Source organism: Pelophylax lessonae (genome assembly GCF_965119305.1).
Source record: "Pelophylax lessonae genome assembly, chromosome: 1".
NCBI lineage: Eukaryota > Metazoa > Chordata > Amphibia > Anura > Ranidae > Pelophylax > Pelophylax lessonae.
The window spans coordinates 459156538-459184138 of NC_138768.1; the positions used below are offsets into that span (position 1 = coordinate 459156538).

Genomic DNA, 27601 nt, shown 5'->3' on the forward strand with positions numbered 1-27601 from the left:
CCCCTAAAAAACATCCCCACACCATAATGCCCCCTCCACCAAATGATTTGGACCAGTGCACAAAGCAAGATCCATAAAGACATGGATGAGGGAGTTTGGGGTGAAGAAACTTGACTGGCCTGCACAGAGTACTGACCTCAACCCGATAGAACACAGTTGGGATGAATTAGAGTGGAGACTGCGAGACAGGCCTTTCTTGTCCAACATCAGTGACTGACCTCACAACTGCGCTTCTGGAAGAATGGTCAAACATTCCTATAGAAACACTCCTAAACCTTGTGAACAGCCTCCTAGAAGAGTTGAAGCTGTTATAGCTGCAAAGGGTGGGCCAACTCAATATTGAACACTACAGACTAAGACTGGTATGACTTTAAAGTTTATGTGCATATAAAGGCAGGTGTCCCAATACTTTTGGTAATAGAGTGTATGTGCCTTACAAATTTAATTTTTCTACTGATTATTTTAAAAACCAGATACCAGTCTCATACACCATTCACCATGACCCTCATACAATAATACCTGTCACCCAGTGGGGCAGTAACTCTGACATACTACATTACACCACTCCAGAAACAAAAAGTTTAAAAAAATACAGAGTTTTGCTTTCTTTTATACTATATATATATATATAAATATATATATGGCTATATTTATATATACATATTTATATATGTAAACACACACACGTACGTTTAGGACCAATTAATGGCCCACTAACAGCTGAACACCTTCCTGCCAGATGAATGTTGCGATTTCCTCTGACAAAAACAAGGTTACATGCAGTCTCATCTCATTCATATGTGACTCTTTAAAATCTATACTATTTGTATCACCTTCATTCCTATTTATATATCTATATATACATACACAGTTTTCTCCTTTGGCGGAAGGGGGAGGGGGAGGGGGGGTTTAAAAAAATATGACTGACTGCCCATTTTTTAAAAACATGAAGCGGCAAGCCTCAGGACAAAGGTGTTTGTATCTGTAACAAAACACATGGCAGACAACCTTAAAAACCTATTTTAAAACAAAATAAATACAATTTGGAGATTTCTTTAGCAGACGGATTTAGAAATCTATCTAGACTGGACTATACCCCATCACTGCGCAGGATTACCCTGTGACAGAGAGAGGGATAATCGCGCCATGCGCGTACTCGCGTGTGCGTGTTTACACAAACATTTTTTATATTTTCTTTTCATTTTTGATAGAACTCTCACTCCAGCATTTTCAAAGAACCCTCAGGGGTTAACAAATATCCAAGGCTTTTAAGAAAAAAAGCTGACATAATTAAACCACATAGTGGCTATGGATAAAAGGTGAGATTGTTAGGTCTTCACTCCACCGCTCCCACCCTGAATTCCATCCCTCCTCTTCTCCCTTCAGCCGCTGTCTGAAGAAGTGTGAGGGGCAGTGGAAGGAGAGGTACGTCTCCGTGGGGGGCTCCATGAATTGTCCGAGCTGTTGGAAGGGGGAAAAGGCCTGTGGGACCGCAGAAGGAAGAGTTCTCCCTGCTCTCGGAGCAGAGCCTGAGCTATAAGCCCTGGAAGAGCATGGAGAGAACCATTCAGGGAGTCAATCTTGGTCTCCAGGGTCATGATCCTCTTCTCAAGATCATCATTTCGTTCTTGCAGTTCAGACATGAGGTCATACATCACATTCTGCGTCTGAGTAAGAGTGAAAAGATTATATTGAAAAATTAACATTTTAAATGTATAAAAGTACTACATTTTCTACTATATACACAGTATTTTGCAACATGGAGTTATATAAAAATGAAGTGTATCTAAAGCCCAGACTTTTCTTTTTAGTTTTGGAAAGAATGGGGACTGGTTAGAACCCTTGTCAGTTTATTTATTTGCTGGATGTGACCTGTTGGGGAGATTTCCTTAAATTTTATGTCCAAGAGAACAAAAAAGAACATCAAGGAAGTGACAGGAAAGAAAATTACACAAATGTTACCATTACAGTTGTCCCAATTTGACGATTTTCCCTCAACTGCTGCTCCTGTACATCACTCTCTGTTAAGGTGTATGTTGACCATAATAGAACCAAAATCCTGTAAAGACTCTTAGATCTGCACTTGGGTTCGACCACCCAGCGTCTAGCAACCAACCACGTGGTTAATACGACTCCGCCCCCCGGCATCCAGCAGAGAGTAGATCTATCACTTCCCGCCACACCTCCCGGCTTACTCCTATAGCTAACAGTGGTTGGTTGCTATCAACCAACAAACCAACCACATTGTTTGTCTGACTCTGCTCCCAGTGTGTGGAACTTATTCCTTTGGACCTGCCTGCTGACAGTGCCTTGCCTCCCCCATGCTTCACACCTTATAAATTTAAAGAAAGTAAGAAACTTCTGGAACCCATATTTATTGTTAGAGGAGGAGCAGCTTGGGGACCCTGATGTGAGGGGGGGGGGCTCTGTGGGGACCCTGATGTGAGGGGGGGCTCTCTGGGGATCCTAATGTGAGGGGGGCTCACTGGGGACCCTGATGTGAGGGGTGAGGCTCTCTGGGGACCCTGATGTGGGGGGGGGGGGGTTCTCTGGGGACCCTGATGTGAGGGGGGCTCTCTGGGAACCCTAATGTAAGGACGGGGCTCTCTGGGGACCCTGATGTAAGGAGGGGGCTCTCTAGGGACCCTGATGTGAGGGGGGCTCTCTGGGGTCCCTGATGTAAGGGGGGCACTCTTTGGGGACCCTGATGTAAGGAGGGGCCTCTCTGGGGACCCTGATGTAAGGGGATGCTCTCTGGGGACCCTGATGTGGGGGGGCTCTGGGGACCCTAAAGTGAGGGGGGCTCTATAAGGGCCCTGATGTGAGGGGGGCTCTGTGGGGACCCTGATGTGAGGGGGAGAGGCTCTGTGGGGACCCTGATGTGGGGGGGGGCTCTCTGGGGACCCTAAAGTGAGGGGGGCTCTCTGGGGACCCTGATGTGAGGGGGGGTTCTCTGGGGGCCCTAATTTAATGAGGGTGCAAAAAATGGGGTTGATACAGACAATATGCCGGCATATTTTCTGTATCAACCCCATTTTTTGCATCTTGATTTTCGGGTAGCAAATACCCACGTCCCATTCTTTGATACAGCAAATTGCCCTATCCGTTTTTTGTCTGTCTCTCTCTCATTTACTTCATCTTTTCTTTGGCTATTTTTAGCCTTTTGCATCTATTTCTCCTTTCATGGCGGAATATCAGGGTAAGGTTTGGGAGGATTTTGTAACTGGCCTTCAGAAAGAATTTGGCCAGCAGGAATCTATCACATCTGAGCTGACATTTATCTTCTCAGGTCTTACCAAATGGCTTGAGAAGAAATCAGCCATACACTTGCACATTAAAACATTTGAACAATACAAGGAAGATGGTCTCAACCCTTTGGGTTTGCGGATCCAAATCTTCCCCTCTTTTGAGGACATTGATCCTGTCTTCAAAAAAGCATGGGAAGACAATCTACAGCAATGTTCTAGTCAAATGATAGAACTCTTAATTGGTGAATACAAGAGACAATCTACAGAGGTTAATCAAAATATAGAAAAAATATACCTAGAACTTACCCCCTTTAAGACACACCCTCTATATGAGGAGTACAATATCAAATTAAAAAAAACACCTTGAATATTTCAATAAGGAAATACTAAAAAAGAAAGAAGCTAAATTCTTACGCGATAAGCATGCATTCAAGTAAGGTAAGGCCTATAAATGGCATCAGGGCTATAGTTCTAGAAATATTTCGAAAAATAATGAATCACTCAAATTTTCGTGTGCCTCTGACAATTCCTCTGTCTCTTCAAACTCCTCTAAATCCACTAAAAATAGTAGACGACAGAAGAGACGTCGCCAGGGAGAGGGTCCCCCCAAAAAACATCATAAGATCCCGAACGAACAAACAACAAAAATGTTTCCATCCGGGCCTACCCAGGAGATCGTTCCCCCCTCCCGAGGTGGGCAACCTAACCCTCCAAATGAGGCCACTGTCCCTGCCAATTCAACTGACACTTCACCGATAATTACTCCCAGAATTCCCAAGATTTTTTTAGGAAAGACCACAGTTCCCCCAAACACATAACTAAAATGGTTCAGAATAAGGAAATTTCCACATGCACTGATCAACTTAATATAATTAATCTTTCGTCACATGCACTTACAGTCACTGAAACCCAACTTCTTCACAAGGGTCTCACTTTTTGTCCTGACTCACGTCTTGACAAATTTGAGACCATTAAGGACATACACTTGTTCACTCGAAAACTCTTACTTAAGAGTATTTATTCCCAAAAAACTTTTGACACTGCACATACCCCAAGTGAACGGCAGGCACTGACAAACTTGGAAGCCCTTCTAGAAGAAAACTAACCCCTAGATCTCATTGACAGAATTGACATTGAGATGCTACTGTCACAGGTGGAGGACCCTGACTTTCCCACACCCCCTTTAGTGGTTGAACAAAAACTTTTAAAGAAACCATCCAATATTTACCCTTCACCCAGTTCCAATCATGCCATAGCCACGTTTTTGAAACTTACATCCAGGGAGATAAGGAATCTGAAATCTGACCTTGCGGATATTAGAATCCATGGTAATCTTTCCGCGGAAGAGAAAAAGGCCTTAAATAATCTTCGCAATAATCATGGGTTGACCATCAAACCATCTGATAAAGGTGGAAATATCGTCCTCATGGATAATAGCCAATACGTCTCTATGTGTCTACGTATTCTCAAAAATGCGGACTGGTATAGACCAATTAGCAAATCTGTCGTGGAAAGATTCAATATGGCATTCTGTACCCTAGTAGATGAGGCCTATTACAACAATATTATCCCCAAGATGACATGGGACTTTATTAGAACTAGTCACCCGCGTATTCCCACGTTCTACGCCCTTCCTAAGGTCCATAAGAGTGTATCCAACCCAACAGGAAGGCCTATCATTTCAGGCAATGGAGCAATTACTGAAAACCTTAGTAGACTTGTAGACCAACATTTGAGACCCCTTGTAACGGACCTCCCATCCTACATACAGGACACGATTCACCTATTGCGCATATTGGAAAATATCCATATATCATCACATGCAATCTTGGTAACTATAGATGTAGAGGGGCTTTATAGCTCTATACCTCATACTTTAGGCTTAGCAGCAATTCGGAAGGTACTAGCAAGGACCAATTACAACAATAGATCATTCCATGAGTTTATTCTAGCCTCCTTAGATTTCATTTTGCAACACAATGTTTTCAGCTTTGCAGGCTCCCACTACCTCCAGGTACAGGGCGTTGCCATGGGCACTTGCTGTGCCCCGGCATATGCCAACCTGTACCTGGGGGAGTGGGAGCGTGATCTCTTCTTAACGGAAGAGTTCTCGATGTATGCGGACCACATACCAATGTGGTACCGCTACATCGATGATATCTTCCTGATATGGGATGGTCCACCTTCCCTTTTTTTGGAATGCCTTGATTATATCAATCATAATGATTTAAATCTCAAGTTTGCAATGGAACACGACAGCGTCTTGGTGACCTTCCTCGATGTCAAGATATCCAGGGGGGACTGCGACATGTTGTCGTGTGAACTATTCCGGAAATCAACCTCCGGCAATACCACTTTACATGCATCTAGCTTGCATCCCAAGCCACTGGTAAACTCCATTCCATATACACAATATCTAAGGGCGAGACGTATATGCACCAATGAGGAGTCCTTCCTTAAGGAAGCCGCTAACATACAACAGAGACTATTGCTAAGAGGGTATAGTCCTAAATGTCTAAAACGGGCCTTCAATAAGGCCAAATCGCGCCCACGCCAGGACCTTTTGTTTCACAAAAGGGATAGGGGATCGAATGACACTACTAGGATCATTACAAAATACTCCCAGGGACAACAACATATTAGAAAAATTCTCAAAAAATATTGGAATGTCCTTACATCCGACCCTACCATTAGCCCCTTTATCTCTGATATACCCCAGATTACATTCAAAAGAGCTTCTTCTTTGAATGATTTTCTGGTAAGCAGTGAATATCGGGGCCAAACTAGGAGTGACCCCTGTACCTATCTAGGTACATGCGGATCTTGTGCTCAGTGTCGCTACATTGATACTAGGAAAAAGATAACACTCCCCAATGGATGGAATTTCCATCCAAGACACTATGTTAACTGTCAAACCACAGCTGTCGTTTATTTACTATCCTGTGACTGTGGATGTTATTATGTCGGGAAGACCGTCCAAAAATTTGGGAAACGGATAAACCGACATATCCTTAGCATCAAACAAAAAGACCCTGATGTACCCTTGGGCCGGCACTCTGCTCTAGTACATGGGGCCAATACTCCTTTTGTGACTTTTTTGGCATTAAATAGAATCCACCCCAGCCCCCGAGGCGGAGACCTGAATAAGGTTCTCCTCCAACGCGAGCTGCGGTGGATTTCAAATCTTAATGCGATTTCTCCTCCAGGGCTCAACGAAGCCTTTAATTTCAAACCCTTCCTTCCTGGATTTAGTTCGGGTGGTTTTGAATGGGACTTATAGAATAATCCCTTACACTGGATCTTCTTATATCTTGTCACATTGCTGTTTAATAGAACAATCATTTCTTGGTTCTCTTTACGTGGTTATCATATTCTCCTTTATGATTCCTCCTTATCCTTCCTTGTTCCCTGTCCCTCTTATGAAATGCCATATATTTATGCACTGTGTTGCTTAGATTTGTAATATAATATGAACTAGATGCCTAAGATGTGCAAATGTTGACTGACTAATCGGATTTGTATATGTACTTGTACCTATATATATACAAGATAGGAATCTTGTAATATTTTGTATTTGTGAATAATTATCTGTGAAGCATTGTATATTCTGTGCTACAGGTGTTCATCGCTCCATCCCTTTTTATATGGGATATTCAATATAGTAACACACTTATAACCGTTCATCTAACTCGGTATCTGGCCCCTCCAAAAATATAGTACACTATATGCCCATTTTATATGTTTGTTTACTTATTATTTATCTCTAGACCCGCTGTTGTCGCCCTCTCTCCCATTGGCCGGCCACATTGTGTTCCCCGGCACGCAAAGGCCCCCGCTTGCTGGGGCCTGTAGTTTGGGTGGCCTGGTTTAGGACGTGGTTGGACTCGAGCTCCCTCTGTGACGCTGCACGTCCTTTGTCCACGCCTATCCGTGGGATCTTTTCCATCCTCCCGCGATAGCCGGCCATTTTCGTGTCGGCGGTCATGTGACGTCGGACGCCATTGTGTCATCCATACGCGGCGGCGCCAGACGCCGCACGGACCGGGGGAATACTTCCTGGAGCGGGGTCATCAATCCCTCTCCTCTGCTCGTTAGAGAGAGAGAGAGGGGGGACCAATCCCAGGATAGAGATAACCGGATACTACTTGTGAGTTATGGGGACACGGACGTGGGAGACACCCACCGACACCTTCCCACACAGCTATATCCACTTCCTCAATTAGGTAAGTATTGCCAGGAGTAGCATATAAATGCACTCCTAGGAGCATTTCCCACTACCTTTGGGTCACTGCAGTCGGATAAAGCCATCTGTGTTGTCTATATAAGATTAGATTTCCCCCTCTCTGTGTAAGTTAAACTTTACTGCTTTCCTCCCCCCTTACATAACTGGATGCGCTTTTGTAGCAATCCATAGTAATCTTTCCCCCTTTTTTTATCATTATACCTTAGGTGTACAACCGTTTCTTCTTATGTGCTCCTTGTGACCACTGTGTGGACAGGGACCTTTTTCTGGGGGAAACAGGACCAACAGTGGGGATCCTCAGGACCATCTTGACGTGTGGGGGCCTTTGCTCCCCTGTACATTGTACCCCACCAAGTGGCCCTCTGTACAACGTATATATATATTCTCTTTCCATTGGTGCAATACAATAGGGCCAGATCAAAGGTTTTTGCTGAACGGTTGCATAGACATTCGTTTGCTTTTTTATCTCTTGGCTTATTGACGCAAGGGTTACGTACATGCATCCTGCCGTTTGGGTAAGTCGATGCATTTTGCATATATATATACACACTTTTTTCAGTTACTGTGAACCCCTGTGGGGATGTATATTTCTCTAAGTGACTCAAATGAATGTTTTAAATATTTGAATTCCCTATACTGATGGAAAGACGGCCTTAGCACATGTACATACTTCACTGTATTACTCATACTTGTTTTATATACTTTCTAGATGTTGATGTGGTGATTGTATGTTCTGTGTACATTTCCCTGAAGAAGGAATTTTCAAATTTCAAAACATGTTGGATACACACAAGAACCTATGATCTACACTCCTCCCCAGGATATGTGTATTACCACTTGAACGTGATTACATTACCATGTTCTTTTTATCTCTATCATATATTTGATTTGTTATTATATGTCGATTTTAACTTGACTAAATAAATGTTATTTTTTTATCTACCTTTTTGTATTTTCTTACTGTACTACTTTCCTTAGCCTGGTCCAATAAAATTCCCCAGGGACATATTTTTTGCTTCTTTTATAATGTAATGAGGGGGCTCTTTGGGGACCCTGATGTAAGGAGGGGGCTCTCTAGGGACCCTGATGTGAGGGGGAGGGCTCTCTGGGGACCCTGATGTAAGGGGGGCACTGTTTGGGGGCCCTGATGTAAGGAGGGGCCTCTTTGGGGACCCTGATGTAAGGGGGGACTTTCTGGGGACCCTGATGTGAGGGGGGCTCTCTGGGGTCCCTGATGTAAGGGGATGCTCTCTGGGGACCCTGATGTGGGGGGGGGGGGCTCTGTGGGAATCCTGATGTAAGGGGGGCTCTCTGGGGACCCTGATGTGAGGAGGGGGCTCTGTGAGGACCTTGATGTGAGGGCAGCTCTGTGGGGACCCTGATGCAAGAAGGGGGCTCTCTGGAGACCCTAATGTGGGGGGGGACTCTCTGGGGACCCTGATGTGAGGGGGGCTCTCTGGGGACCCTGATGCTAGGGGGGCTCTCTGGGGACCCTGATGTGAGGGGGGCTCTTTGGGGACCCTAATGTGAGGGGGGCTCTCTGGGGACCCTGAAGTAAGGAGGGGGCTCTCTGGGGATTCTGATGTGATTGTGGGCTCTGTGGGGACCCTGATGTGAGGGGGGCTCTATGGGGACCCTGATGTGAGGGAGTGCTCTCTGGGGACCCTTATGTAAGGGGGGAGGCTCTCTGGGGACCTTGATAAAAGAAGGGGCTCTCTGGGGACCCTGATGTAAGGAGGGGCTCTCTGGGGATCCTGATGTGAGGGGGGCTCTCTGGGGACCCTGATGTAAGGAGGAGGGACTCTCTAGGGACCCTGATGTAATGAGGGGGTCTTTGGGAACCCTGATGTAAGTGGGGGGCTCTCTGGGGACCCTGATGTAAGGGGGGGCTCTCTGGGGGCCCTGATGTAATAAGGGGAGCTCTGGGGACCCTGATTTAAGTGAGGGAGGGGGGCTCTCTGGGGACACTAATGTAAGGAGAGGGGGCTCTCTGGGGACCCTGATGTAACAAGGAGGGCTCTCGGGACCCTGATGTAAAGTGGGGGGCTCTGGGGTCCCTGATGTAAGGAGGGGGGCTCTCTAAGGACCCTGATGTAACAAGGAGCAACTCTTGGGATCCTGATGTAAGAGAGAGGGCTCTGTGGACCCTGATGCATGGGAGGGTGGCTCAGGGGACTCTAATGTAAGAGGGAGGGTGGCTATTGGGACCATGATGTACTGAGGGAGGCTCTGGGGACCCTGATGTAAAGGAGTGGTTCAGGGGACCCTGATGTAAGAGAGAGGGCTCTGTGGACCCTGATGCATGGGAGGGTGGTTCAGGGGACCCTAATGTAAGGCGGAGGGTGGCTCTGGGGACCTTAATGTAAAGGGGGTGGCTCTGGAGACCCTGGAGTAAGGGGGGAGTGTGACTCTGGTGACCCCGATGTAAGGGGGGTGACTCTGAGGACGTAAGAGGTAAGAAGTTATAGCATTTATAAACTACGGGATAGATTTTTGGACTTTTTATTTCTAATTATTTTTTTATTAGTAATGGCAGTGATCTGCGATTTTTAGCGGGACTGTGACATTGCGGTGGACAGATCGGATCTCTAATTGACATTTTTGACGCTTTTGGGGACCAGTGACATTACTACAGTAATCAGTGCTAAATAATATGCACTGTAACTGTATAAATTACACTGGCAAGGAAGGGGTTAACACTGGGGGTGATCAAAGGGGCTAATGTATGCCTAAATATGCTTACTGACTGTGTGGGGGAATGGCGCGCGCCACCGAGCTCGCATGCACGAAATGACGTAGATATACGTGATTTTGTGCAGCCGAGCTGCCCTGCCGCAGTATATCTGCGGTGGGCGGTCGGCGAACTGGTTAAGGTAGGCCCAGTCAGACAAAGTGATCAGTTTCCGTGCAAAGTAAAGCATATGTGATGGAAACATTTAATTTTCTTAAAAAATTATCATTCATTCTGAGGTTTATATGTGTCTATAAAACTGTAACCTGTGGCATAGTAATTAGGAGTATTTTGTGGTAGAAGGATTGTGGTATGTGTGTGCAGTGTATACAGCGAGTAGGCTCAGATTCTGTTTATTCACCCCCCTTTAAGCCCTTTCCACTTTTAGCTGGGTACACACTTAAAGGAGAAGTACAGGGAAAGCTTGTTTGGCTGTACTTCTCCTATGGATCACAGAAGTGCAGTTTGTTTTGCAATACAGTTCTGTAAGCAACAACTTATTTTCTGGCAGTGCCCCTCTCAAGACTAGTCTCTGGATCCGCCCCTGGGTTCAACATATAGACAATGGATGGGTGACATTTGCCTGGGTACAAAGAGATGTTCAAACAGCAAGTCAGCACACCCAGGACCAAAATTCTAAAACCAATCTATAAATATTATTATTTTGTTTTACTTTTTTCTAACCCTGGTGGTGCAAAAACCTAAAAAACTGAAAAATCATTAAGTGAACAAAAAACGTGCATGTGAAACACACACTAAAAAGTGCACTTAAGGGTGTGCTTTAGTCCATCCCCCCGAAGGGGTAGGACCTCTACCTGATCCCCCAGGGCGCAAGGGTCTTGACAGGGACATAAGGTTTCAATTGTCTGCCTTGCCAGAAGGCCTGACAGACCCTGTTTTTCTATGTTAGCCAAAGCTGAACATTAAATACTATGTTGGGGGGCTCTCCTGAAGAAAGTCCCCCTCCCAGCGGCAGGGTAGGTAGGAACCAGAAGGCCACACATCCTCCCCCATGATGTCAGGGCAAGCCCAAGGACTCACACCCTTCATCTTAGTAAGAAAAAAACACACACAAAAGTGAAAGAGTGACAAACGGTGGAGAAAAATAAATGAGAATAAATTAGTGGCCATGCATGTGCACTGGCTGGGCCCTGAGGCCTGGAAGACAAAAAATTGCCTCGGACTTAGCCAAAAGGCCCAGCCCTTAAAGGCACAGTGCAGAAAAAGTTTTAGTGACTGTGACCATGTGGCAGTTCACACTGTAGTCTCACACCCAAGTGTTACTAAGAACACTCCTAGGGTGACCACTCCCAGTGGGCACAGACACTCTCTGCCTTCCCAGCCCATGGTCGAACAAGGTAGATCCACTCAAATCAGAAAGCACAGGACTCATCCTGTTTTACCAGGGGAATTTCTTCTGTGCCCCGTCAGCCTGTGGATGTCCTGGTTTCTGTTCTAGCTGGTACTAGCCTTCAGGGCCCCCATCACTCCAGCAGGGGTACATAGCCAGCCACTCCAGCTCCCAAGCAAGCCAGAATGATAGCCCTACTGGACACTGATATGAACAGATACTACACATGATCTTAGCCAAAAGGCAGAGAAGCAATAATTGTTATTGGCATTACAAATCAAAGAATACTACTGTATAGATATAAACATGCCAGTAGGCCAGCCACAGTCTTGATCACTGTCAAGGTGACTTTGGGTGCTCAGAGGCTTGATGCCACCCCAAAAATGTATGTAGAATTAAAGTGGAGTTCCACCCTAAATTTATACTTACCTCCATCTTCTTGCTCCGGGTCACCTGAAAAACAAATGGATAATCGCAATTTTTTTTTTTTTTACTTACCTCGTAGAGAAAATATACTTACCTTACTTCCTCTTCCTCCCCTCGGCGGCCACGGCGAATTGTCACTTCCTGGCTTTTGCAATGATTCCTGGGAGCTGAACGTCATCGCTCCCAGGAATCATTGCGCATGCACCGGTGTTCTAAAATTTTCTCGGACCCATGAAAAAATCGGACCTCGTCACTTCCGGTGGCCCTACTTCATGAAACAGCTGATGGAAGTCTCAAGTGCGCATGCGCACAAGACATTATCTTGGTTTGGTAAAATTATAACACATAGCGGGCAGTTGCTTGAGAGGAGGCGGGGCTGAAGTAGGACGGAAGACACCGCCGCGACATCTGCAGAGCTGAATAGAGGAGGCGGGACGGAGGTGCGGCCGTGTAATAAATGCAGGACTTTAGCGACTCCTTCTGTTTTATTATCTTTAGTAATTATCGTATTATTTATCCTTAGGATTTCATAACATTTAGTATTTCTATAATACAAAATAAGAAAAACTAAATGTAATGAAATCCTAAGGATAAATAATACGATAAGTACTAAAGATAATAAAACAGAAGGAGTCGCTTAAGCCCTGCATTTATTACATGGCCGCACCTCCGTCCCGCCTTCTCCATTCAGTTCTGCATATGTGCCTCCGTCCCTGTAATGTTTCAATGACGCCGCGGTGTCCTCCGTCGCACCTCAGCCCCGCCTCCTCTCAATCGGCTGTCCGCTCTCTGTTATAATTTTGCCAAACCTCGAAAAATGTCTTCTGCGCATGCGCACGGACGACTCCCATCAGCTCTTTTGTGATGCTCTGTCCCCGGAAGTGATGAGGTCCGATTTTTTCACGGGTCCGACAAAATTTTACAACACCGGCCCCGACGTCACTTCCTGTGCGCGCGCGTCATTCCCTTCTAAACAGCTTCTGGGCATGCCCAGAAGCTGTGGAGGGATGACGCGCGCGCGCACCGGAAGTGACGGTGGGGCCGGTGCAGTGTATCGTGGGACCAAAGAAGAAGGAAGAGGACGCAGAAGAGGATCGCGCTGGCTGCAAGCTGCCCACACTTGAGATGGCAGCGCTGGACAATACATTTTCAAGGTAAGTATTTCTCCTAAAAGGTGCAACCCGGGACAGATCAGAGGCTAGCCATTGTGGAATGTACTAGCCCTGACTGTCCCAGGGGTATTTTTAATAAAAAATGTATTCCCAGGGTGGAACTCCGCTTTAAGTCCTTCAAGCTCTACAGAACAAGAATACCTGAGAATGGTGGCTAAACAATACTAGCTCTTCTCTTTTTCCCTGACTCCATACCGTGCTGTATGGGACTTTGATTGACAAGATATGAACTGTGTACTTCCATTCAGAGAACACCAGTTAAAGCTGGAGGTGGGTTCACGGAGCAAATCCTATCAATCAAGTAGAGGAACGTACAGCATCTTTATGGCGGGGGTGAGGCGATCTGCACCAACAAACCTATGCAGTATTAACCCTTGCTTAGTACATCAAACAGAAACAGAAAACTAAAACCTTGTCTAGCTTGCAAAAAAAATCAATATTTTTTTTTTTTACATAATTTGTACAATTGTATCCTCATTTTTACAGTTCTGTCACTACTTGTGTTTCTAAATATGTACATACTGCACATACACTATGTATGACTACTTCCAAGGGATCTGCTGAGTGTGGGTCCCCCTAGGTTACCGCTAGCAACAACAGTACCTTTAAGCATGTTTTTCAAGTGTGAGCACCTCAGACAAGAACCAGTTTAGTTTCTTTGGTTTTGAACTATGCACGAATAGGCAGGGACACTGAAAAATGCTGTTTGACGCTGATTAACCACTTAAGCCCCGGAAGATTTTACCCCCATTCCGACCAGGGTTTTTTTTGCGATTTTTTACTGCGTGACTTTAACGGACAATTGTGCGGTTGTGCAACGCTATACCTAAATTAATTTTCACGTCCTTTTTTTCCCACAAACAGAGCTTTCTTTTGGTGGTATATGATCACCTGTGCGATTTTTTGATCATGCGCTATAAACAAAAAAAAAGAGTGTAAATTTTGCAAAAATAACAATATTTTTCACATTTTTTTATATGAAATTCCCCCCAAAAAATGTAAAATCAAACTTTTTTAACATTTTCGGCCAATTTGTTTTATGCTACATATGTTTGGCAAAAAAAATCGCAAAAGGCGTATTTTGATTGGTTTGCACAAAAGTTATCGCGTTTACTAACAAAGGGAAAGATTTTTGTCATTTTTGGTGGTTTTTTTTAACGAGTAATGGCGGCGATCTGCGATTTTTTTTGCGGGACTGTGACATTGCGGCGGACAGATCGGACCCTTGACTGACATTTTCGACACTTTTGGGGTTACCAGTGACATTACTGCAGTAATCAGTGCTAAAAATATGCACTGTTACTGTAAAAATGACACTGGCAGGGAAGGGGTTAACTGTATTGGATAGGGAGGGGTTAAGTGTGTCCTAGGGGCGTGTTTCTAACTGTGATGGGACATGTCTCCTATTGTAAAAACAGAGATCAACGGTTCTACATAGTAGAACCGTCTGATCTCCATTTTTACACAGGGGAGAATGACAGGCGGCTTGTTTACATAAGCCGCCCGCCTTTCTCCCGCTCTACCGACGATTGTAGTGTGACCGGCGGACAACGGGTCCGCCGGTCACACGCGCGGACTCCTCCGTGAACGAGCCGCGGCGCGCGCGCGCTCGCACGCTATTGGCTCACAAACCGGTCACAGGCTAGTGACGTATATATACGTCACTTTGCCTGGCCGGGGCTGACCGCTGCAGTATATCTACTTGCGGCGGTCGGCAAGTAGTTAACGCTTCACTGACGCTGGTTAACGCTTCACTGATGCTGGTTAACGCTGACTGATGCTGGGCTCGGCTAGGCCAGTTACTAGAACTTCACCTCTGACCGTGGAAAGTCCCTTTGAGCTCCCCAAAGTACTCCTTCCTGAGGTAGCTGATTTTAATGCAAACTGTATTGCTGAACACTTCAGGGCCCTTCCTGGCACCCCCTTCACTCCCCAAACTTCAGGACTTTACTACTTGGCACCCCCTTTACTGTACACTCCTGGTTAGCTGGCTCCTGGATCCCTTTTGACCTCTCTGGAGTGGTCCCCTCTCCTAGCAGACCCCTGGGCAGATCTTGAGAACTCATGACACTGTTTTTCCTGAAGATCTCTGCCCAGTAGCTCCACTCGGTCAGCAACTCTGGATCCCTTGCAGCCCAGCCCAACCTCCGGTCCCTCGGCCGACTGCCTGGACCACCTTTTCACATTTACAGGAGTAGAGACAGCCGTCACCTCCTCCTGGGACTCATGCTCCCACCAAGAGACACTCTGTCACATGCTCCCTCCAGATTTATTTCCAATCCCAGGGTGCACTGCGGCAAACCCTGCACACTGGGACAGTCATAAACCCTGGTGTGCTATTGGCTAGGTTTCCTCCACTGTCCAACAAGATCCCTCATTGGATACAGTGGGGAGACTCCCCAGACTCAACAGGCCACACCTGGAGGCATGTGACAGAATAGCTAACAAATCCAGACCCCCTGATAAGCAGACAGGGCCAATATATGCTTTTTCCTAGCACCTACCTAGGAGGGTGATACAACTATGCAAATCACTTTATTTAAAACCTAAATGCAGTCAAAATAAAAACACAAAAGCCCACACAATGGACATAAATTATAGTATGTAGGATGTGTACCTTGTGCTGATGCCTCTTCTGTTAAGTGAAATCCCCCTTCATCCAGGGCCCGTGGAAGGATTTTTATCTAATTAGGTGAAGGTGCATTTTACCCCCCCCACCCCACCCCATGTCCTAAGATGGCTGCCTAAACAGCTCTATAGTGGTAGTAACGTTTGCTTTGTTATTTTTACCTACAAGTTAGCTTATAATAAGGCGAGTATCTCCTAAACGTGCACTGCTTAGGAGATGTTTACTCTTTTGGCAGCCAGTGATGCCATGGGCGCATGTGCTCTGAAGAAACGGCATGCCTGTGCCATTTCTTCAGAGTGCTCTGTCATGGTTGCAATTCCCACGCACAAGTGCGATGTGTGATGCACCGCTGGAGGGCTTTGTTTTAAGGTAAGGCTTTCATAATGTGCTAGTATGTGATACATACTAGCACATTATGCAATTGCCTTGCAGGGGATTTCTTTTTTTGTCATGGCTGCAGTTTACTACCACTTTAAGCCTCCTGGATATGTCCCCAACTGTTGCATCACAAATTGTCCGCACTTCTAATTAAAGCCCGTGGTCGGGGGTCAGTACAAGGTCCCTCGGCTGATCTATATAGATGGATCACTTGTGCAGAAAATCAAATATGAGGTATTCCACTTTCACATTGTTAATACTGATCAAGTCTGATGGTGTCTTGTGCTGGACCATGAGAGATGTGGCTGGGGTATAGCATCTTGACATGAAAAGAATCCTGCATATAATGTAACTTGTTTGGCAAGTTTGTTTTAAATAATTGCATATTGCATATAAGAAGAGCTCACTCCCCAATAGAGGCAGCTTATGGGGTGACATGAGAAGAGCAGTCAGCCTCCGGCACCGTTATCTGCAAAACAAGCTGTCGGCTGCTGCCTTTCAAGAATGGCTGATGCTCAGGACAAATAACAGGTGTTTGCTGTTGTCTGCCACAGTGGGCATATGGCCCCCGTGGAGCAATTGCAACCCCTTAAGTTCCCACCACTGCTGGAAATACAGGCTTAGAGGAGGTGAGGCAGAGTTGTTGGGGAGGAGTGAGTGCTAAATACTATGGGTAAGGAAGAGGCACCAGAGAAATGCGAGCAGATCAGAAATGGGTCCATGGAGGGTGCAGATGGCGTTCAGAGTCTGGGACATGGAGCACAGAAGTCTGTCTACAGAGGCGAGGGAACATTTTACGCCCCCCCCCCCCTTAACCTGGCGCCCTAGGCGGCTGCCTGTGCTGCCTTACGGTATCGCCAGCCCTGCCTTCATCTTATGCCCACCTTTTATGCCAGCTCCTTCATTCATAGATTGTGTTTTATGCATAGAAGCTGTAGAAAAGCTTCTATGAATGGGGGATCTGGGTGGAAAGGGTGGGCATAGTCAGGCATCCTTGACAAGAGCCCGTGACAGCTCCCACAGTTTTATTAATTCGCACCACAATGGAAGATTGTGGAGGTGGGAGAGGGGAGCACAGAGGGAGGAGGTGTAAGTTGTGTCTCTTGTGCTGATTTTTCTGTTTTTCAATTTGACTGCACATAGGCTTTAAGCAAGAAACAGAGGAAAATGAAATCATAACATCACTGTTTAAATTAGTGGCTGACCGATATCGTTTTTTCATTGCTGATACCGATATTTTGGTCATCGCATATCGGTATCGGCCGATACGAGCTGATATTTTCGTACATTTAGAAATTTTTTTTTTTTTTTTGACAGGTACTCTTGTGGAGGGATCTCTTCTGCACTTAAAAGCATTCAAAACGCCAAGTTTGGCAGTTTTGAATGCTGTCATTTTTTTTAATCTGGCGCCAGACAGTACCTGGAAGTGATGTCACTCCTGACATCACTTCCAGGTTTTTGCACGGAGACCTGATCAGAGCTGAATGCGACTTTAATCGGGTCTTCGGCCACCGTGCAGGCTGGTTGCCCGGGTCTCTCGGTGGGATTGGGAGACCCGGGCGAGCCGCGGAAGGTGGTGGGAGGCCACTCAGCCGCATCGGTTGCCATTACAAGACAGCCGACTGTCGGCTATGGACGTCAGTACCAGGGTGATGCCTCTAGCTGCAGGCATCACTCCAGTAAAAGAACTTTCCGAAAAAGCGGCAATAACAGTAACCTCCAAGGCCGATTCCGATATATCGGGGAAAGTGCATATCAGGCTTCGATATATCGGCTTTGCCGATAATGGGTCGATCCCTAGTTTAATACCAAATGAATAAGCCATAAAATTAAAATATGATTGTATATAAGTTCTGTATATAAGGTAGTGATAAGCTAGGCAAAGGTTACCTATTGGATAAGTCTGGTCCTATTTATCATTGAATAAAGGTCTCTTTCTATATGTTTGGTGCTTTAGGAAACAATTATAGGAGAGACATTACCATTTCCTAAACAGTATGCCCAGGCATTACCCAAAATTTTCTCCAAACCTCCTTTTCCCTTCTTGGGCATATTCTAGCATTTTTTTTTCTCTGCAGAAAACAGATTGCATTAATGCATGTGATGTCATCACCAGATTTCTCCAGGAGCTGTTGTTAAAAGCTCAATTCTCGATTGACACAGATACCCTCTTAACCCCCCATAACTACATATCCTAAGAGTCGATGGGCACTGATATGGTGCACTGATAGGCTGCACTAATGGGCACTGAGAGGCTGCACTGGTGGCCACTGATGGGGCTGTACTGATGTCCACTGATGAGGCTGCACTGATATGCTGCACTGATGAGGCTGCACTGATGGGCAATGATAGATTGTGGTTGTGTTCTGTGGTTTACAGATGACAGGGCGGGTCATAAATAGGAAAGGGTGTGGCCTTTACAGGAAGGGGTGGGTCATATTTAAATTAGGGGTGCCCAAGTTTGGTCAGGCCTAGGGCAGCACAAAACCTAAATACACCACTGTTCCCATCATGCCTAGTCATGTCTGTGAATGTCAGAGTTTTACAATGCCTCATGGGATGTGTAGTTCCGCAACAGCTGGAGGGCCATCGTTTGAGGATCCCTGGTCTAGGCAGTGGCATAGTATAGCTGGGAAATCAATGTTTCCAAATTGAATGGGACAGAAAGGGGTGGGGGATAGGAAGAGTCCCTACTCGAGCAGGCAGAGCTGACAAGAGTAGTTTGGATTTAATTGCAGTAGGGATGCTGCCAGTCCAAACAGGAAGTTAGGAGCATACTGTATTTCAGCTTAGCATGGTATTTTTGCTGTACATATGATGTTTTTAAAGGGATCATTTTTTGCACTGAATATGTACTGGGTTTGTTTCAACTTTAAGGGAGCTCCTATTTATTCTCCATTCTACCATTTTTCATAAACATAAAGCCACTCTTTATTTTACAACTGAGCCTCTCAGTACTGAATACCAAGGCATATGCAATTTTCGACCGGTTATGTCAATACCCTCTCCTTGTCCACTCTTGCCTCACTATTGATCCATCACTGTAATGCGTAATCTTACTGGATGACCTGTAGGAGCCTGAATTCCTTGATGGTGGTGCTTTAGCAAGTAAAATGCAGCTCCAGGTTCACTTTAAATGTGACTGCTTAGCTAACAAAAATGTACTCCATTTGGAAACATCTTTTTCTCTGGACCAGAATAAGAATGTAAAAGCTAAGTTACTGAGTACTGTTAACAGCTTGTCAGGTACTTAGCATTGGAACAGTATATTCCTATGGCTTTGTATAGTATATATACAAAGTTGGCAGAAAAGGATAGACTGTACATGTTAGCCCATAAACACAAATAACTTATATATATATATATATATAACCTAGATGGGTTAAAAATGGATAAAAAAAAGTAGTTATGGTTGCCTTGCAATTAAATGCATGGCTTCCTGAACAAGTCAAGATAGCTGTTCAGAAAAATCACATTTCTGATTTTGCAGCTGCTCATAGGACATATTTTCAGTAGGAGTCCATATGGCATGCATTTTTCAAGACACATGCAAATTGTTCATGGAAAAATACACCCAGGGAAGCAAGGCAATTAAAAGAATTAGGCTCGCTGACTGGACGGATGAAAAGACACAAAGCCCCTTTTTCCTCACACTCCACTGAGTAGATTAATCATGGTATTAGAATCAGAAAAGCAGAGGAAGCAGTTCAATTGCAGCAAAGTGGGACAAATGTTCCTAGAAATGCAGGTTTATAGTTATGAGTAGGGATGCACCGAAATGAAATTCTTGGCCGAAGACGAAGCCGAATAATAATGAAATGCTTGGCCGAAGGCCGAATACCGAACGCGGTGTTTCACATTTTTTCCATTTATTTTGCCAATTTTTTCACCATTACAATAATTAAATGGTAAAAATTAGCTTTTTACTATTTTGTGTTGCTTTTCAGATAAATAAATCAAATAACAAAAATACAGTGCCCTGATTACATTGCTGTGTCCCCGGCGGCTGTCGGCTCCCCCTCCTTCCTCACACTGCAGTGTCTGTGTGAGGAAGGAGCGCCGGCGATGAGAGATGATCTCATATGTTTACATATGAGATCATCTCTCATTGGACGGCTTGATCACGTGGTGAATGGCCGCTGTGATTGGTCATTCACCACGACACAGATTCTCCCCGATGCGCGCTCGCGGGAGCGCGCGGGGAGAGTCTTTCTGGGAGGCTTTTAAAAACGGCCTCCCGAAAATTCAAGTCCGCGCTGCAGCCGTATATAGGCTGTAGCACGGATGGGAGGGAGTTAAAAACTTCATTGTTCGGCAAAATTTATTCGGCCTATTTACTTATTCGGCCGAACACCGAAAGTGCTTTTTTTGGCTATTTGCGGCCGAATAATTTCGGTTGCCGAACATTCGGTGCATCGCTAGTTATGAGCTATGAAAAGTGAATGAACTGGGCCCAAAGAACAAAGTTTAATTTCAAAGGCACAATACACAAAATTCGGACAACATTTATAAGTGACTGGGCGTGGGACTAAATAGCAATAAAGTGACCCTGTTTTCCCTTAACACTTTAAAATGAAATTGATGGGGTTGATTGACTAAAGCGAGACAAAAACAGAAAAAACTCCCAGCTCAATTGAGCTGTTTTTGTCTCACATGCGTTGCCCTTCCATGTGCTCTTTGCTATGAAGGCCAGTTATAGGTGTGGGCAGGGGCCATTTTGTTTGTTGTTGATTGACTAAAGGCAAATAGACTGTTCACTTTGGAAGGGAATTAGCCCCAGAGCTAATTGACATGACATTCACTTAATATGACATTGACATTCACTAAATGTCATTAAGTGAAAGTTTACAAAGAATACCCAATCATGTGCAAGGAAAATTAAAAAAAAAAAACTTCATTTAGTTTTTTTTACATGATTCAGATGACAGAAGTCTGCAGGGCATCTTTACTAAGCAAATTGCAACTCTAAGTGCAGAAACTGTCTTGTGTTGTAAAAATGCACGGCACTGCCCCGAAGCCCATACAGCACAGACAACAGCCTGCACAGGAAAACAGACCGTTTTGTTGTGTGCACACTAATTGGATAGGAAATTGGCAGTTGGAGGAGCTTAACCTTAAAGTCAGGAAATCTTTTTCCCAATTAAAAAAGTGAAATGAAATCAGAGAGAGGCACAGAACAGACTTATTTGGCTAATAAATGTAATATTAGGTATTATTTTGTGTCTGGCTTATAGAGAAGTATGGCTTTCCACATAAACATTTATACTCACCTATGTGGATGCACCATCGATCCCATGCTGCATCTGCCCCCCACCAGCTCTGTAGTGAGAAATGAACGATAAAACACCACTGATCGCTCAGTTCTCCCCCTCCACTCAACTAAGCAGAAAGCGGTGGCTGTCTTTAAGTGGCTCTCTGCTCTTCTTTCAAGCGCTCACTGGAGCATTGGGCTTTGGAGGGGGCAGGTGTGGCTGGCTCAGGCTCTCAGCAGATAGCTGACAGGCTGAGCCAGGTTTTGAAAAACAACTACAAGAGAAGGACGCACCAACGTCGTGCATTACCACTAAAAGAGTTTATTAAAATCCAAAAAAGTAGCATACATTGTAGTCGCAAACGTGAGATATATACACGCATGTAGAAATTAGAGACCAATCGCCTCCAGGATACTCCTAAACTGCAGGATGAGTTGATGGTATCAGGAATGGTCTGGCTGATGCATTTCAAGGGAGGACCCTCTTCTTCAGAGCCAAAAGTGTTATGAGCCAGGTTTTGCTCCAAGCTTCTGGGTTGAACCCAACGATATGGTTGGGATCTTTCTAGAGTCTGGACCGGCTCTGTGATGTCAGCGGACAGCCCACTGTCAGCTGAAAACAGATAACAGGAGTGCAGAACGAACTGCACTACTGTGATCCACAGGAGAAGTATAGCCAAAAAAGCTTTGGCTATACTTCACCTTTAAGACAAGATTTGTATTTATCAAAGTTTAAGATAAAGAACAGTTTCACTTTAAAGAGCATCAGTAAACTTAGAGAAACAATATCCTGTCAACAAAGTGAGTAGAGAAGACGAGGCACTGCTCTTGTTTTTTCAATTATACAGCCCCTTTGACAAGGAGAGGACTCAGGCAGGCCACGATCCACTTGCACAGCAGGGGATCTGTCCAGTAATCCCTGCTGAGCAGGCGAAAGACAGGTCCATGTCGGCTCCGCTTATGCAGAGAGGACATGGACACAGCCTGCTCTCCTTTATGGGTGGTCAGATGTAAATGGGCCATGCGATCTTGCCAGACGGAAAGGAACGAATACCCTTCTGCTTTTTTTTTTCTGGATCGGATTGGAGGTAGGCGGGTGTAAACAGACACATGTCCATTTACACCCGCAGCTCCATAGAGAAGAATAGAGGTTCTAATCGGGTCCACCTGAAAAACAGACAGGCAGACCCGATTGGAACATTTGTGTGAAAGGGGCCTTAACATTTCAGGAAGTTTTAAGGGTGTAAGAAGGGGCAGTAAAACACAATGACCGTATCACACTGCAAAACATGAAGGAGATTCTGCATATCTAATGACTTAATAGGGCTAATCCATTTTCACATATAATTACAAAATATACATAGAAATAAGGTATTTAATACATTAACAGATGCAGGCAAAATCAATCTGATCTTTTTCTATTGTTATCTATATATTTCCTTTAAACAAGCCTTTTCTAAACTGCATTTTAAGTGTATATACAACAAATGATACAGTAGGAAAGGGTTAAAACCCCTGCTGGGTTGTTATTTATTGTCTCTGTACCATTGGAAAAATTTTCCTTTACATCCTGTTCTAGAGACACAACAGGAAAGAGGAAAATTTCCCAAAGTGAGGTGAATTCCTTGCTTATGCCCCATACACACGCTATGAATTTCCACCGACCGGTCGTCCGTCTTTTGTCCAGAGTGAGTGTCCGTTGGTTGGAATGTGCTCTAGACTGCACACGAATTTTCCCGAACGACAGAATTCTACTTCAGAAGTGATGTTGTGTTGGATTGCTTTCTATGTGTTCTTTCATCTCTGAGCATGCCTAGTCTTGCTCATAAGATTTTTCCCCGTCGAAATCTGTACTAATGAGACGAAAATCGGACGTGTGTTGACAGAGGACAAAAATTTTAATGCCTGCACATCAGGATTTTGTCAGCCGAAAAGTCGGAGTCGACTATCGAAAGCACCATACTAACAATCCGAAAATCGGCAGATCGGTCGTCGGACGAAATTTCCCTTCCGAATTTCTTATAGTGTGTACGGGGCTTGTGTTCTGGGCACAACTCCAAAATTTGTAATTCCCATCACTCTTCTTTGTCTATCACAATGGTCATCAGTGCAAATAGAGGTGTGAATCCCCCCAATGGCAAAGCAAGACAGCAGTATAAACGTATTTGAGGGTCTAACCCTTCTCCACTCTACCAAAAACTAAAAAAAAAGTTTTTACCAGGAGAATCGCTTTAAACTAAATTCTAGTCAAAACCAAACATTAGAATGCAATACATGGTACCTGTTCAGGGCTTATGGTTTTCATCCAGCCTTTGTTAAAGCGCACCATGTAGCTTCCCTGCTTAAATCTCCTTACTACCGATAATGCTGTTCCAGGAAAATCATCTCTTAAACCATGTTAATATGAAATTCAGGTGTTCCCAACCTCACTGCCTGCTGTCTATGTCCTAAAGGTTTCAGAGTAAATAAGTATTTGACCTGGCACTGCAATCCCTCCAGTTCCTATATCTGATGTGATTTAAATTATATAAAATATTTCCTTGTCGTTTAGACTCTATAGGGTTGACTTTGCAAGGGAAGTTGCACCCTGCAGGAAATTTTCTCAAGAGCTTAGTGAATGAGATAAAGCTCTGCTGACTTCCATCATCCTGTCAAGTGCAGGCAAAAATACTATTTTCTTTATGGTGCATGAGTTATACTAACAGCAAACATGTATATAGGAGGAGAGAGACGACCATGATCTTGGGGCCCATAGCAGTATAAATAACCTTACCATTGAGCTAGGCTTCCTGATGTTGGTAGGCATATATCAAATGAAACTTGTATGAAAATAAAGGCCCCCTAAACAGCTCACCTTTGCTAAATCCACCAAAGTGTTGGCCTGATCATTGAGCTTTCTCTGTTCCATTTTCACACTGCGTAACCTGCAAATGACAGAATGGTTACTTTCACAATGGCAGACCAATATTTGAAAAAATGTTCCATGACACATGCAAAGCAACCAATGTCTTTTCTTTCTTCACAAAAAAAAGAAATGAAAACCAAGGCCAAAACAACTGAAGCTGAACTATAACACCATCCCCTGCAGCACCTTCACATAGCCTAAAACATAGGACAGTTCAGTGCTGTCAGGGTTAAGAATCTTTAGGCATTAGATCATGCAAAGTTAATTGAAAATGAGCAAGCAAAAAGTTCAAATCTGCATAGCATAGCTAAAGACCTTTGTATGAAAAGGCCAGTACACTGATGCACATCTTGTAATGGGTTAGAAGTTTAAAGTTTGTTAAGCATCTTTGCATGCATCAGTATGAGTTACCCTTTGTACCACCATTACCTCGGATAGATAGCTTTCATGGAAAACTGGAGCAGCCACCGCAACCATCTTTGAAAATGAGTATGCTGCTAACTATTATGAAGAAGAGTCATTTCAGACTATGCCACCTGACAGAGATCATTAAGTCAACTTCGGTTTCAGAAATGAAACTAAGCGAAACTAAGCTCTTTTCAAACCAAGTCCAAACATACAGGATTTACTATAGGTTAGATCAAGTACAAAGCTTTGATAGTTCGACTTGCTAGTCATGCTTGTAATGTTAAAATATACTGTGTACTATATTCATTTACAGCAGGTGTGGAAAAAGGCTGTAAATTAAAAATGCTTTTAAAAATAAAAGTGTTAATGGTTTATTTTTTATCAATTAAAAAAATTGAAAGTTAATCAACAGAAGAGAAATCAAAATCAAATCAATATAAGATCTTTTGTTAATGTAGGCTGTCTCAAACCCTTCTGTCTCTTCGTGTAATCCCAGACAGACTCGATGATGTTGAAATCAGGGCTCTGTGGGAGCTAAACCATCACCTCCGGGACTCTTTGTTCTTCTTTACACTGAAGGTAGTTCTTAATGACATTGGCTGTATGTTTGGGGCCAGTCATACGCCTCCTTGATGGTATGGCATGATGGATAAATGATAAATACAATGAAACAAGAAAGAGTGGCACCTCCAGCAATAGGAAAACAAAAGATTTATTGAAAATTCATGGATCCAACATCCGACATACAGGACAACACACTAGTCAGCAGACACGTTTCACACAAAGTGCTTAATCATTGCCAATATTTCTCAGCATTGAGGACACCATTGATCTAGACCAAATCTCCAACTCCATTTGCAGAAATGCAGCCCCAAACTTGCAAGGAACCTCCACGATCCTTCACAGTTGCCTGATGATATTCTTTATTGCACCGCTCTCCAGCCCTGTAGCAAGCAAACTGCCTTCTGCTACAGCCACAATTATAACATTTTGACTCATCAGTCTAGATGCTAGACATTTTTCTGCACCCTAGTTCCTATGTTTTCATGCATAGTTGAGTTTTTTTTCTACATTTATTTTTCCATGAAGACCACTTCTAGCCAGACTTCTCTGTGTAGATGGGTGTACCTAGATCCTACTGGTTTCCACCAGTTCTGTGATGATGGCACTACTAAACCTCTCCTGATGTCGAAGGGAAATCAGCATTGCATCCTCGGTCTTCAATGTTGCCCGATCAATGGTGTTATCAATTCATAGAAATGCTGGCAGATACTTATCAATCATGCCATACCACCAGGGAGGTGTGTTAATTGCCCACATTTTTTTCTGTAGCAGAACGATGACACCAAACATACAGCCAATGTTATTAAGAACTAAATTTGGCATAAAGAAGAACAAGGAGTCCTGGAGGTGATGGTTTGGCCCCCACAGAGCCCTGATCACAGCATCATCGAGTCTGTCTTGGATTACTTGAAGAGACAGATAGATTTGAGGCTGCCTACATCCACAGAAGATCTATGGTTAGTTCTCCAAGATGTCTGGAACAACCTACCTGCCGAGTTCCTTCACAAACTGCGTGCAAGTATAACTAAAAGATTTGATGCTTGTTTGAAGCCAAAAGGGCGGTCATGCCAAATATTGATTTCATTTACTTTTCTCTTCTGTTCATTCATTTTAAATTTTGTTTATTGATAAAAAATAAACTGGTTTTGGGTATAGATTTGCTTTGAAAAACTAGACTTGCAGGACAGCTTTTTCACATATTGCTATTTGTATACATCCATCTGCAGTTGGGAACATTAATGTGTAAGTATAGAGGGAGTGAGACTGGAATGTTTCCTGTCAAGCTTAAAACTACAAAACCACAGAGGTTCGTTAGCCCTATCAAGGGGCCTAGTTTTCAGACTTCCAGTTAGACTCACAGCATTTCTCTCCTATTTTACCTGCTAGTTTCAGGGTTTTAGAAAAAGAAACAACTTGATGTGTAAGTGACATGGGAGTACACTGCAGACAAAAGTGGGGGTCGCAAAATTTTAATAAAGATTGGACGTCATCAGGGGGAGAAAAAAAATGTCTGGGCATCAATAGTTTGTAAGACGTCCTGCAAATGCAAAACTCTCAGACAGCTTAGCCCTGTTCACTTCTATGGAAGACTCCTTGGCTAGGCTCACCAACTTCTATGGTGTAAAGCCTGGATTGGAGGATGCCTATTCAATTCTATAGCAGGACTTGTCATAGACCTGTGTGACCAAGGGATTCTGTTCAAAAGGAGCGTCTAGTTAGATCTAATAGAGTTAGGGGGCATGCAGTAGGTCCACTAATGGAAATAAATGCAGTGATGCACAGACTCGTTTTTGATTTGAGGTTATCTCATTTGGCTTGATATTGTCAACATTTATAAATACAGGCATATTTCTACATTTAGCCCTAAAAAGAAGCAGGGTAGGATCAAGTAGGCAAACATTCAAGTGTAAAGCTTGCTATCTCTATGCTGTACAGGACTGTGTACTTCTCCTAGAAGTTTTATTCAACTGCTACTGGTATTCGAGACCTGAAAGTAATTGCAAGCTTGATTGTATTAAAAGGTCATTTTATTGTTTATGGGTTTTAACCGGTTGCTGACCGTCGCACGACTATATACTGCGGCGGTCAGCCCCGGCCAGGCAGAGTGACGTATGGATACGTCACTCGCCTGTCACTGACTTGCGAGCCAATTGCGGGCGGGCGCGCGCCTGCCGCGGCTCGTTCACTGACAAGTCAGTGCGTGTGACCGGCGGACCCGATGTCTGCCGGTCACACTACGATCGCTCCGGTGAAGGGAGAAAGGCGGAGTGGCTTATGTAAACAAGCCGCCCGTCA

At 44.3% G+C, this 27601-nt stretch overlaps 1 protein-coding gene across 3 annotated transcripts in view; it reads right to left on the reverse strand.

The window, feature by feature from the left end:
• Positions 1-436: 436 nt before the first annotated feature.
• KCNN1 (potassium calcium-activated channel subfamily N member 1) overlaps positions 437-27601 on the reverse strand; it is a 210662-nt gene continuing 183497 nt past the window's right edge. For all 3 annotated transcript variants that reach the window (XM_082266734.1, XM_082266733.1, XM_082266732.1), the window contains exons 8-9: positions 24284-24353; positions 437-1667 (exon numbers count right to left, since the gene is read on the reverse strand). In XM_082266734.1, the coding sequence (XP_082122860.1) occupies positions 1383-1667; positions 24284-24353 (355 nt within the window). In that variant the 3' untranslated portion in view covers positions 437-1382. The remainder of the gene's footprint in view (positions 1668-24283; positions 24354-27601) is intronic.